The sequence below is a fragment of the Plecotus auritus genome (assembly GCF_963455305.1).
Source record: "Plecotus auritus genome assembly, chromosome: 4".
Classification (NCBI taxonomy): Eukaryota; Metazoa; Chordata; class Mammalia; order Chiroptera; family Vespertilionidae; genus Plecotus; species Plecotus auritus.
Genome location: NC_137775.1, coordinates 175,786,292 through 175,798,986, shown reverse-complemented (window position 1 = coordinate 175,798,986; position 12,695 = coordinate 175,786,292). Strand labels below are relative to the sequence as shown.

Genomic DNA, 12,695 nt, shown 5'->3' with positions numbered 1-12,695 from the left:
AGTTCATATCTTGGATCTAATACATTCTAGCTGCATGATGTTGAATGAATTTTTTAAACCTCTTTGACTCATTATTAACATTTGTAAGATGGAAATAATATCTCTTAGCCTAGAGAACTCATAAATGGTGACAAAACATGTTTATCAATATTTTAAAGACTCCAGACCAAGATAGTGACATGGTAAGCTCCTGAATTTTCCTCTTCCCACAGATGCACCGACTATACAGTGATAAATAAAGCAATTCCCTCTGAGAGAATCCAGAACGTAGCTGAGTAACTCCTACATACTGAGCATACTGAATGAATGAGAAAATACCCACATCAAAAAGGTAGCGAAGGCTGAGACACACTTTCGCCATAAACAAATCCTTGACACAGCACCATACATTTGGAAGGGAACCCCAAACTTCCAGTTTTTCCCTGAGGAGTGAAGGGTTTGGAACATACATCTAGCATAACATATTTTAAGTTTCTACCCAAGAATGGTCTCTCAAAATATCTGGCTGCAAAAGCTCATGTCCATGAGTCCCACAGGACTTTAGCAAACAAACAGTTCTTAACAGGTGTGTGAGCACTTGCCATGACTATCCCCCAAGAGCTCAGTGCAGAGGGAGCAAGCAAAACAACCCATTTCCCAGTCTTTCCCTGGAAAGGGAAGTACACACTTTACAAGCTGCTGCCTGAGGAGTCTGGCTTCTAATTAGCACACATAAAGGTGCTGACCGTGATTTTCCCCAGAGCCTAAAAGAGCTCGTGACACCTCTTTCTGGTTTACTTCAACAATAAAACCAAGTCGGCAATATCTATCTGGAATGAGTATGCTCACATATCTAGCACCCCAACTTTTATGGCTGTTACCCAAAGGATGGGACCTCATATAACCTAGCTCTGATAGTCAAATATCACAGCATGCATTTATGAGTCTCACAAGACTACAGCAAACAAAGAAATTTTAAAACCAGCACAGGCATACCTCCCCACCCTCATGGGCTATACACCCAGGCACAGTGCAGAAGGAACAGGCAAAAATGCCCATCTCACAGTTTCTTTTTCGAGGGAGTCCAGCTTTTAGTCAGACTACACCCAGGGGCTGGCTGTAATCCTCACCTTAAGGACACTGACAGGTCTTGGCATATACTCAACTCCTGGGAGCCACTAATAACAAAGACTGTAGTTTGGACAATCACAAAGGGTTGAGTGGTAAATAGGAGCTTGCACTGGGATGATTGATGATATTCATCTTCTACACAAGACTGGGAAAAGTGGCTGTTTTAGCCAAAGTGAACAAACCAACAAAAAGAGTCAAGAAAAAATGAAAAATAAACAAACAAAAACCCAGGGGACTATATTCCAAGCAAAAGAAGACAAATCCTCCAAAATTAATGAAATGAAGATAACTGATTTACCCCAGAGTATTCAAATATCAGTCATAAAGACGATCACTGAGGTCAGGAGAACAATGCATAAACAGAGAATTTAACACAAGAGGTAGAAAATATTAAAAGGTATCAAACAGAAATCATAGAGCTGGAGAATACAACAACTGAAAAATTCAACAGAGGAGTTCAACAGTAAACTAGACCAAATGGAAGAAAGAATAAATGTACTGGGCATTGGGCAGTGAAAATCATCAAATCAGAGTGACAAAAAGAAAAAACACACACAAAACATGAAAAGCAGTAAAGATAGTTTAAAAGACTTATAGGATACCACCCAGCAGACCAGCATATACATTCTAGGGGTCATGGAAGGAGAAGCGAGAAGGAAGAGCCTGAAAGCTTATTTGAAGAAATAATATCCTGATTTGGGAAATGAAACAGACATCCAAATCCAGGAAACCCAAAAACTACCAATTAAGATGAGCCTATAGAGTCATACCAAGGCACATTATAATTAAATTGTCAAAAGTTAAAGATAAAGAGAGGATCTTTAAAACAGCAGAAGAAAAGCAACTTGCTATATGTAAGAGAAACTCATTAAGATTATGAGTGAATTTTTCAGCAGAAATTCGTATACCAGTAAGAAGTAGGATGATATATTTAAAGTGGAGTGGGGAAAAACTGACAACCAAGAATACTCTACCCAGTAAAGTTGTCCTTAAGAATAGTTTTGTAGACAAACAAAAGCTGAAGATTTCATCACCATTAGTTTGGCCTTAAAAGAAATGCTATTGGGAATTCTTCAAGTTAAAATGAAAGGATGGTAACTAGTAATGTGAAAATTTAGAAAAATATAAAACTCACTGGTAAAGATAAATATATAATTAAATTCAGAATACTCTAATACTGTAATTGTGGTTGGTAAATAACTTTTAACTCTAGTGTAAAGCTTAAGAGATAAAAGTATTAAAATAACTAAAACTATAATAATGAATACACAATATAAAATATTTATTTTTTTACTTTAAATACATAAATTGAAGGAGGATAGTGAAAAAAAGTATAGTTTTTATACACATTAAATGTTAAGATGTTATCAGCTTTAAATACACTATTATAACTATAAGATATTTTATGCAAGTATCATAATAACCACAAAGCAAAAACTGATAGTATTTAAGCAAAAGATAAAGAAAAGGAAATCAAACATACCAATATGGAAAATCATCAATTTACCAAGAGAGGAAATAGGAAACTACAAAACAGCTAGAAAACTGCAAGATGGCAATAGTAAGCCCATATATATCAATAACTACTTTAAATGTAAATTGACTAACTTCTACAATCAAAAGACTTAGAGTGGCTGAATGGATAAAACAAATAAGACCTAACTATATGCTGCCTACAAGAAAATCACTTCAGTTTTAAGGACACAGAGTGAAAGTGAAGGCATGGAAAAGATATTCCATGCCAATGGAAACTAGAGTTAGGTATATCAGAAAAAAATGAAACTCTAAGCCAAAAACTATAATTAGAGACAAAAAAGTTAATATATAATGCTAAAGTGGTCAATTCATCAAGGGAATGTAACCACTATAAATATTTATATGCCCAACATAGGAGAATCTAAATTTATAAAGCAAATATTAACATATCTAAAGGGAGAAACAGAAAAAAATATAATAATAGTAGGGGACTTTAATACCCCACTTTCAACAATTGATTGATCAATCCAGCAGTAGAAGGTTCTTCAAAAAATTAAAAATAGAACTACCATATGACTCAGCAATCCCACTTCTGGGTAATATCTAAAGGAAACAAAATAACTATCCTGAAGACCTATCTGTACTCCCATGTTTATTGCAGCATTATTCATATAGTCAAGATATGGAAACAACGTAAGTGTCTATTGACAGATGAAAGGATAAAGAAAATAGACATATAGATATGCAGATATATAAATATATGAATATTATTTATTCTTAAAAAAGAAGGAAATCTCATGATTTGCAACAACATAGATGAAATCTTGTGATCTGCAACATCTTGAAGGCATTATGCTAAGTGAATATACCTCATAGTGTCACTTATGTGAAACCAAAAAATAAGAAAAAAGAAAAGTAGTCAAACTCATAGAAACAAAGAGTAGAATGATGGTCACCAGGGGTGGGAGAGGTGGGTAGCAACAGGGGTGTTGTGGTGATGGTTGTAGGTGAAGATAGGGAGAGGTCTGTAAAAAGGTTTTAAACTTTTAGTTATACAATGAATAAGGTTTAAGGATCTAATGCAAGCATGTCAAATTCAAAGGTTAACACTGGTCAAATAAACAAGACATGCAGCCTGCGGGCCGCGAGTTTGACATGCTTGATCTAATGTATAACATGGTGACTACAGTTGATAATACCGTATTGTAAAACTGAAATTTGCCAAGAGAGTAGAACTTAAAGTATTCTCACCAAAAACCCCCCCAAAAAACAAAATGTAACTGTGTGAGATAATGTGTTAAATTAACTTAATGGCAGAAATCATTTCACAATGTATACGTATATCAAATTACCACATTGTATACTCTAAAATAAATACAGATTTATTTGTCAATTATATCTTAATAAAGCTAAAACATTTTTAAAACCTTTTCCCACCCGTATAATCATATTGAAAATATCAAGAGAAATTTTCTTTGAGTTACTTCTTTTTCAGTGTTTCAATGTTCATGAGTTGGGTCAAGTATACAAAGCATTTCTCTTCCCAAGGGTTATCTTACTTATTGAGTTCTGCCAATAACTTGATTGATGGGGATACAAATGAATTCTATAACTGGGCAAAAATTATTGCATATCACATGAGAATAGGTAAACTTCTCTTACCTAAGGCTTACCTTCTTTCTTAGAATTGTAAGAGAAACATTGTGCTTTCTGAGTACTTGGGATTTAAAAAAAAAAAAAAAAACACTTAAAAATATGCGTGCATACATTCCTGGTCCTTGACCCCTGCTCTTTTGTGCTTTTAGTTTAGTTTAGTTTTGTGTTTTTTACCTCATTTCCTAGAAGGGCATTTACACAGGCTTCTGATGCATCGCAGATGGCTGTGAGATCATGTCCTCCTTCTAGAGCCAACACCACGTGTCCGTCAGCCAGTGTCATCAATTGCTTCGTCAAGTGACCAAAGCCTACCATAATACAAAGAAAACATTTCAAAGTAGTAAATCAGAAGGGGATATCTATTAGAATCTAATGTTAATGGAGCATTTATTCTGTACAAGTCCTTTCTCTGCACTTTCCATGTGCTAGCTCACTTACTACGCACAATAACTTGATAAATTAGGTTGGATTATTATCTCTATTTACAAGTGAGGGAACCAAAACTTAATAACAGCTAAGAAGTATCACAGCCAAAATTTGCACAGGTCAATATGCCTCTCACCGTGGCACAGTACATGAAAAACACAGTCTAGAAGTACCTGGATGAAAGAAATAAACCTTTTTTTTTTTTTTTTTTAGCTCATCTCTGCTGATACATAAAGGTATAATTCTTTGCTATCTAGTAGGCCATTTTATGAGTATAGAAAAATTTACCCATTCTCCTGTTGACAGATATTTGAGTTTTCTGTTATTACAAATCCCAGTGTGTTGTTATACAAAGAATGCCTCCACACACACTCTTAATGCAAGTCTTCTGTGCACATGTGCAATAGTGGAGTCAAATTGTTGTGGCTTAAAATCTGATAAATAATACCAGATTATTTCCAAAGGGCTACAACCAATCCTCTCTTTGTGAAGCAGTATATATAAGATTTCCATTTTAGACACATTCTTCATAACATTTGGTGTGATTTGCTAAATGGGTAGGCGAATAATGATATGTAACTGTGTTCTCATTCAGTATAAGGAGGGACTTTTCTATTTCTACTTTGAATATTTTATTTTAAATAGATGATGAATTTAAATTATTTCTGTACAAAAAGATGGTTTTTCTCCTATAATTCTATAGTGTTGTGAGTGGCATTATTATTTCTCATATTAACTCAGGTTGAATTTATGGATTAAAATGTTTGGTTGTGATGTATTACCAGATGGATTTGTTTCACTAATGCTTTTTCTCCCCACCTATGTCCATGAATAGGATTAATCTATTATTTTCCATTCTTGTATTGTTCATATTGACTTTTGCTGTGGTTGAGACCCTCTGTTTCCATTATCTGATCCTAGAATATTGTGTACGAATCTTCTTTAAAACTATTTGAGTCTTGTATTCTTTTTGAGAAAGATTTTTAACTATTGATAAAATTTCTTTAGGGATTTTAGGAGTACTCAGCTTTCAATATTTTCCTAGAAATTTGTGGCTTTTTGTGTTCAAATTCATTGGAATAAATTTTTAATTATTTCCATTATTTTATTTTGGAACTATAATTAGACATGCGTGATCATTGCCATTATATACTCAATGTCCTTTAACTTTTATTTCACATTTTCTGTGTCTTTCTGCCAGCATTATATGTACTTTTGATTCAGATCTATCATCCAGACTTTCTTTCCAGATGTGTCTAAACTGCTGTTTAACACTTTTATTGATATTTTCATTTATAGTAATTTCAGTGACTACATTGTTCAATCCAAGATGTTCTATTAGGCTGTATTTTATTTTATTTAACTATATTATTACTAATTTTAGAGAAGGGAGAGAGAGAAAGAGACATCAATGATCAGAGAAAATCATTGATTGGCTGTCTCCTGCACACCCCACACTGGTGGATTGAGCCCGCAACCTGGGTATATTCCCTGATTGGAGTTGAACCGGGACCTTCCGGTTCATAGGTCAACGCTCAAGGACTGAGCCATGCCAGCCGGGCTGGTTATGTTTTATATCTTTCTGTTTTCAAGCCTCTGATCCTCTCTTAAGTCTTGAGGTCTTTTGTTTAAAAAGAAAGAAGATTCTCATAATAGAGTTTGAAGAACTAAAAGAAAGTCTATAAAATTGTCAAATAACGAAACCCCAACAAACCCAACTACATTGCTTCCATTTTGTAACAGTTAAATAATACCATTCTTAAGCCTTGGAATGCATAGAGATATCCATCCAATAAGCGAGAACTGTTCAGTATTTAAGTTCTAATCTGGCTAGCCATGGACAAGATGAGTTCATTTCCCCATACCTTGAAACATAGCATGTGTTGATTGTATTCATTTAGTTATTATTTTGATGAAGTAAAAACAGTCACTTTATAATTATCATGTTTCTAAATAGTTGGCAAATTATTCTAAAATTGATATAAAATGAGGTAAAATATTGCAATATTTCTCATTTCCTATGGATGTCATTTTGATCCAAAGAATCTTTTCCACAAGCCACTTATGAATGAGGTTGACTACACTAAACTCCACTTTCTTGTCTGATTTCTATAAAAAGAACAGTAAGCTTTTGGAAAATGTGTAATGCAAAATTCTGATCCCTAAAGCTTAGAAATGTTCTTGACCCAAGTCAAGGTTAATAGCATATAGTAATTAGTTCCACTCTAGAAGATTAAAAAAAAACAATACCCATAATACTTGTAGGCAAATATTTCTGCTAATCATATTGATAAATATTCTGGACAACATTTCCTATAACCTAAACCAGGCTACAGTGATAACTTAAGAAGATATAATGAATCAAGGCAGTACACCATATCTATCTTACTGAAGGATCCACGACTGAGTAGATCAAATCACATTGATTTAAAGAAAAATGGAGAGAGAAAATCCCAAATCTGAATTAAGTTCACTCTTTCCTCTGGAATTAAAAAAAGTCCCATAAAATACCAAATTTAGAATGGGATATTAAAAAAAGTGTAAGGAAAGAATGGAATGAAGCTAATCTTTGATCTCTATCCAAATTCCTCTTTCTTTTACCTACAGGGTTTATTTCCATTCACATGTTGCCCATGTGATCTCTGGAGCCACAGATTGAGGCAGTTGAACTCTGAGTTAAGCTTGCACAAAACATTCACATGAAATAAAGAAATGAAACTTCTATAAGGTTTGTGCGCTCTCTTCCAATTAAAGAAGTCAAAAATAATTTTTAGTAGCCTGAGTTCTAGAGTGTCCATTACTGCAGTATGTATGTGCCTGTATATATATGATTAGAAAAGCCAAGTATGGCTACCAATCTCAAGTTATTATTTTTTCAGGACATGTGACATAAAAGTTTCAGTGGTGTGTGTGTGTGTGTGTGTGTGTGTGTGTGTTTATTTGATTGGAGATCATATAACATTTTAATAGGCATAATTTCAAGTTTCATTTAATAGTTGTTACTTCTAGCTTCACAAAGGCACAATAGCTCATTGTACTTGTCACAACAAACGTAATTTGCACAGTTGAAAAACTGTAGCAGAGGCCATAGCAAAAAATGCTTTCCTCAGTAACGTTGGAGCATCCTCAGTGTGAAGGCTGATGAAAAAGAAGTGATCAAGCGAGAAAACATGTTTGTAAAGATGATACCTTAGGCCCAAGCAATCACTGGATATGGGAATGGAACTGGATTATTGAGTCCAGGCATACCTTTGTTTCTGAATTTCTGTTGGGAGGTAGGTATATCACTTAAGAAGGAGCTTGAATGCCTGGGGTAAGGCTCAGGTGAGCGAATGGAATGAAATATACAAGGAACTCATACAACTCAACAAAAGGAAGACAAACAATCCAATTAAAGAATGGGCAAAGGACCTAAATAGACACTTCTCCAAAGTGGACATACAGAAGACCAAGAGACATGAAAACATGCTCAAAATCACTAATCATCTGGGAGATGCAAATTAGAATGACAATGAGGCATCACCTCCCACCTGTCAGAATGGCTACAATCAACAAATCAACAAAGGACAAGTGTTGGCGAGGATGTGGGGTGGGAATGCAGACTGGAGCAGCCACTGTGGAAAACAGTATGGAGTTTCCTCAAAATATTAAAAATGGAACTCCCATTTGACCCAGTGATCCCATTTCTAGGAATATATCCTAAGAAATCCAAAACACCAATCAGAAAGAATATATGCACCCCTATGTTCATATCAGTGTTATTTACAATAGCTAATATCTAGAAACAGCCCAAGTGCCCATCAGTGCATGAGTGGATAAAAATACTGTGGTACATTTACACAATGAATACTCTCTGGCTGTAGAAAAGAAGGAACTCTTACCATTTGGAACAGCATGGATGGGCCTGGAGAGTATTATGCTAAGTGAAATAAGCCAGTCAGAGAAAGCTAAGTATCATATGATCTCACTCATATCTGGAATCTAATGAGCAAAATAAACTGATGAACAAAAGAGATCCAGAGACACAGAACCATGGAACAGACTGAGGAATTTCACAGGGAAGGTAGGTTTGGGGGAAGGGTGGGGAAAGATTAACTGGGGAACTTATATTCATATATGCATAGCTCATGGACACAGACAATAGTGTGGTGAAGGCCTGGGAGAAGAAGGCAGGGTTGAGGGGGGTCAATGAAAAAACAACAACAACAAAGGAGACATCTCTAATACATTCAATAATAAAGATAAATTTTAAAAAGAATGAGAAGGAAAGAGAATTGGAAGGGCATTTTTAATTGAAAATCTTCTGTTCAGTTTTATTGATTTACTAGAAGCAAGTTTAATATTCTTGTTTCTAAAAAGAATATGAAATAAGTTGTAAATATGGTAGTAGTTTAATAATTTTCAGCTTGAATTCCTGATGGTCCATGAGGGCTTGTTTCTGCATAAGAAGTCATATTGTGTCAGCATTTTTAGTCGTTCAGAAAAATTGTTTGAAATGAAAGGTTGATCTAAGAAGCCTCAAAGAGTAACTTTAGATAGGTATTTAGTAACTAAGACACAAAGAGATTCATTCTTTGAAATAGCCCGTCTCAAACACTTCTCTATAATGTTTCTCAAATTGTTCCCAGAGAAGAGTGGTAATGAAAGGAAACAACCCTAACTTTATGTTAATTTCATTTAAAAACAGCTATTTTAAAAACCAAAATTAGCACATGTGCATTGTAGAAAATTTAGAAAATAATAGAAAAAATAGTATAACATATAATAAATATATGTTGTTATATACTATATATTGTATATTACTTAAATAAGAAATAAAATAGTAATACAATAAAATAATTTATATATAAAATGATAAATCTGTAGTCGGAGTAGCTAATTCCACTTTTGCAGTATTTTATGCTTATTTTTATGTATTTTAAAAATAAAACAGGATCATTTTGTAATTTTTTAAACTTACATTTACAAATACCAATATAGTGTGGAACATTTTTCATGCCCTGTACAATATCATTTAAAATGTACTGATATACCAACAAATTCTCTATTTTGAGGTACTTAAGTTTTTACTAGGTTTTCTGGTTTTATATACTGTATAAGATTGCAAATAATATCCTCTTGTATAACTGAAGTGGTCACTACATACTAGCACTTACCTGATTCTACTGTTACTACGTATTATTTCAGAATGGAAAGAGGCCTGTTCTGTATATTATTGCTCACTGTTTTTGTTTTTTTTAACCAAAGTATGAGATAGACATAAAGAGTAAAGCACATATAGGCAAAAAGGGAACAAACTGCAGTTAAAACTTTATAAACTTCATTCTTTTTTTTAAGCACTCAAAAATAGTATTTATTATTACCTATTTTCTTATATTGCAACTCAGGAACTGTGGGCTGTGATGCTGCGGTGGGCACAGGGGTGGGTCTCGAACCATCCTCTGTGCCTCTGCCCAGCCTCTCCTGCCGCGGCCCCTGTCCCCTGTCTGCCTGCAACCCCGCTCCCACCACTGTCGCTCCCACACACTGACGGCGCCATCCCTGCTTGCACCTGCTGATGGCGTAGAATGATTGGGGCCTGCGCCAGCAGCGGGTGCAAGCAGCTGCTGCTGCCCAGATCTCCCCTCAGGAGCAGGGGGAGGTGGAGAAGCCATCAGGGGTGATCGGAGCTGGCAGCCGCCACTCGCACCTGCTGACAGCACCAAGCGATCGGGACGGGTGCCAGGTGCTGGCATCAGGTGCGAGTGGGGCCAGTGCTTGGCAGTGGGTGCAAGCACTGGGTGGGACTGTAGCACATGGGAGCAAAGAATTTTCAGTAACCACCAGAGGCTCACTCTGACAGCGACCACCACCCTGCCTTGGTCTGGCACCCCCGCTCACCTGCTCCACCACCCCACCATGGCCAACGCCCACCATGTTCTGCACTGTGCCACCTGCTGCTGATGCCTGCCATGTTCTGCACGCGCCCCCTGGTGGTCAGCACATGTCATAGCGACTGGTTGGTTGTTTCACCATTCAGTCTATTTGCATATTAGCCTTTTATTATATAGGATGGGATCTTAATCTAATTGACTGCCTTTTTAAGTTAAATTTATTGGGGTGACATTGGTGATTAAAATCATATAGGCTTAAGGTATACAATTCTATAATTCATCAACTATATATGGTATTGTGTATTAACCACCCTAAGACTTCTTCCATCACCATTTATCCCCCTATACCCTAAACTACATTCTTTTAAAACCTCTGTATGTTTAGCAATGCCTGTTGTGGATACCTAAAACATTATTATAGAAGCTCAGGGAAATGAGAGATACTCTGAAAAAGTCTATTTCTATTATGAAATTGCAAATAGTGTATTGGAACTCTCCATAGATGCCAAAACTGAGAGAATCCTGCTCCAGGAGGGACAGAAGTCCCTCTTCAACATACAGTTAATTACCATTGCTATTTTGCCATTCTGTAATAGATCAGAGGTTAGAATCAGCAGCCAACTCCCAAAGAAAGGTACCTGGTCCATCATTCATTTGGTTAATAAAGAATAGACAAAGTGATTGGTTAGACCAGTGGTCGGCAAACTGTGGCTCACGAGTCACATGCGGCTCTTTGGCCCCTTGAGTGTGGCTCTTCCACAAAATACCACGGCCTGGGCGAGTCTATTTTGAAGAAGTGGCGTTAGAAGAAGTTTAAGTTTTAAAAATTCGGCTCTCATGCCAAAACCGGTTTGGCTCAGTGGATAGAGCGTCGGCCTGCGGACTCAAGGGTCCCAGGTTCGATTCCGGTCAAGGGCACGTACCTTGGTTGCGGGCACATCCCCAGTGGGAGGTGTGCAGGAGGCAGCTGATCGATGTTTCTCTCTCATCGATGTTTCTAGCTCTCTATCCCTCTTCCTTCCTCTCTGTGAAATATCAATAAAATATATTAAAAAAAAAACAAAAACAAAAAAAAACCTTTAAAAATTCGGCTCTCAAAAGAAATTTCAGTCGTTGTACTGTTGATATTTGACTCTGTTGACTAATGAGTTTGCCGACCACTGGGTTAGACAATTCTTTTATTTTTTATTTTTAAACCCTTACCTGAGGATAATTTTTCCATTGTTTCTAGAGAGTGGAAGGGAAGGAGGAGAGGGAGAGGGAGAGGAAGAGGGAGAAACATAGCTGTGAGAGAAACACATGGTTTGGTTGCCTCCTGCGTGTCTTCCCACCGGGGCTGGGGAACTTGCAACCAAGGTACATGCCCTTGACCGGGAATTGAACCTGAGACCCTTTTGAGGGCCAAAGCTCTAACCACTGAGCAAACAGGCCAGGGCTGGACAAACCTTAATCTCTGTGCATAAATACCCTAACTTTACTTATGCCAGTCTCCCATTCACTACTTGTGTTTTTTTCACCAATATTTTCTGAGTTTGTTGTGGAAAAGCTTCAAGTAAAAAAAACAAAAACAAAAAATGATAGCAGGGAGTCCCACCCCCACACTGCCATTCAACTACTGGAGTGAAGGCAGTAGTTACAGTCTCTTTTAAAATACTGACACCTAATGTTATTGATTTATATCATTTTTGAAACTTTCTGATAGGACTAAAACTTTATGATAGGGCTAAATAACAATGTATGCATTTTTTTAACAGGTTAGTCTCATTTGTGCCTGAAATGTTTGTGAAGACTTCGTTGCAGATTTAATATAGTAGGATCAAAGCAGTCACAGATTTCTGTCCCATTTGAACTTGAAAGTTTATTTTGCACATCCACTGGCATTATTCTCTATAGTTATGTCCAGAAAGGATCACTGAAAAATGCACGTACTGTGAAGTCTAACTACAAAACCGTAGCCATTTTCCTCTCTAAACCCCTCTGTCATTAAGTTACCCTGCTGTTCTTCAGGAAAACGCAGTCAAACTCAAGTTGAGAGAGGAGTCGGGGTAGCATGTGGCTGTCTCATGCACTGGGAGGCTCGCTAGCAAGACTTCAAAGCAGAATCTGATTGTTGCAGATGGGAAGAATGCTTTCCCCAGAAATACCTTTTTAAGA

The 12,695-nt window shown here is 36.4% G+C and overlaps 1 protein-coding gene across 1 annotated transcript in view; it reads right to left on the bottom strand.

Annotated features, from left to right (window-relative positions):
• The window catches only part of HDAC9 (histone deacetylase 9), a gene marked incomplete at its 3' end in the record, with an annotated part of 846,383 nt that overhangs the window by 56,012 nt on the left and 777,676 nt on the right, over positions 1–12,695 (bottom strand). The window contains exon 24 of the mRNA XM_080665383.1: positions 4,417–4,550. Within this exon, the coding sequence (XP_080521509.1) occupies positions 4,417–4,550 (134 nt within the window). The remainder of the gene's footprint in view (positions 1–4,416; positions 4,551–12,695) is intronic.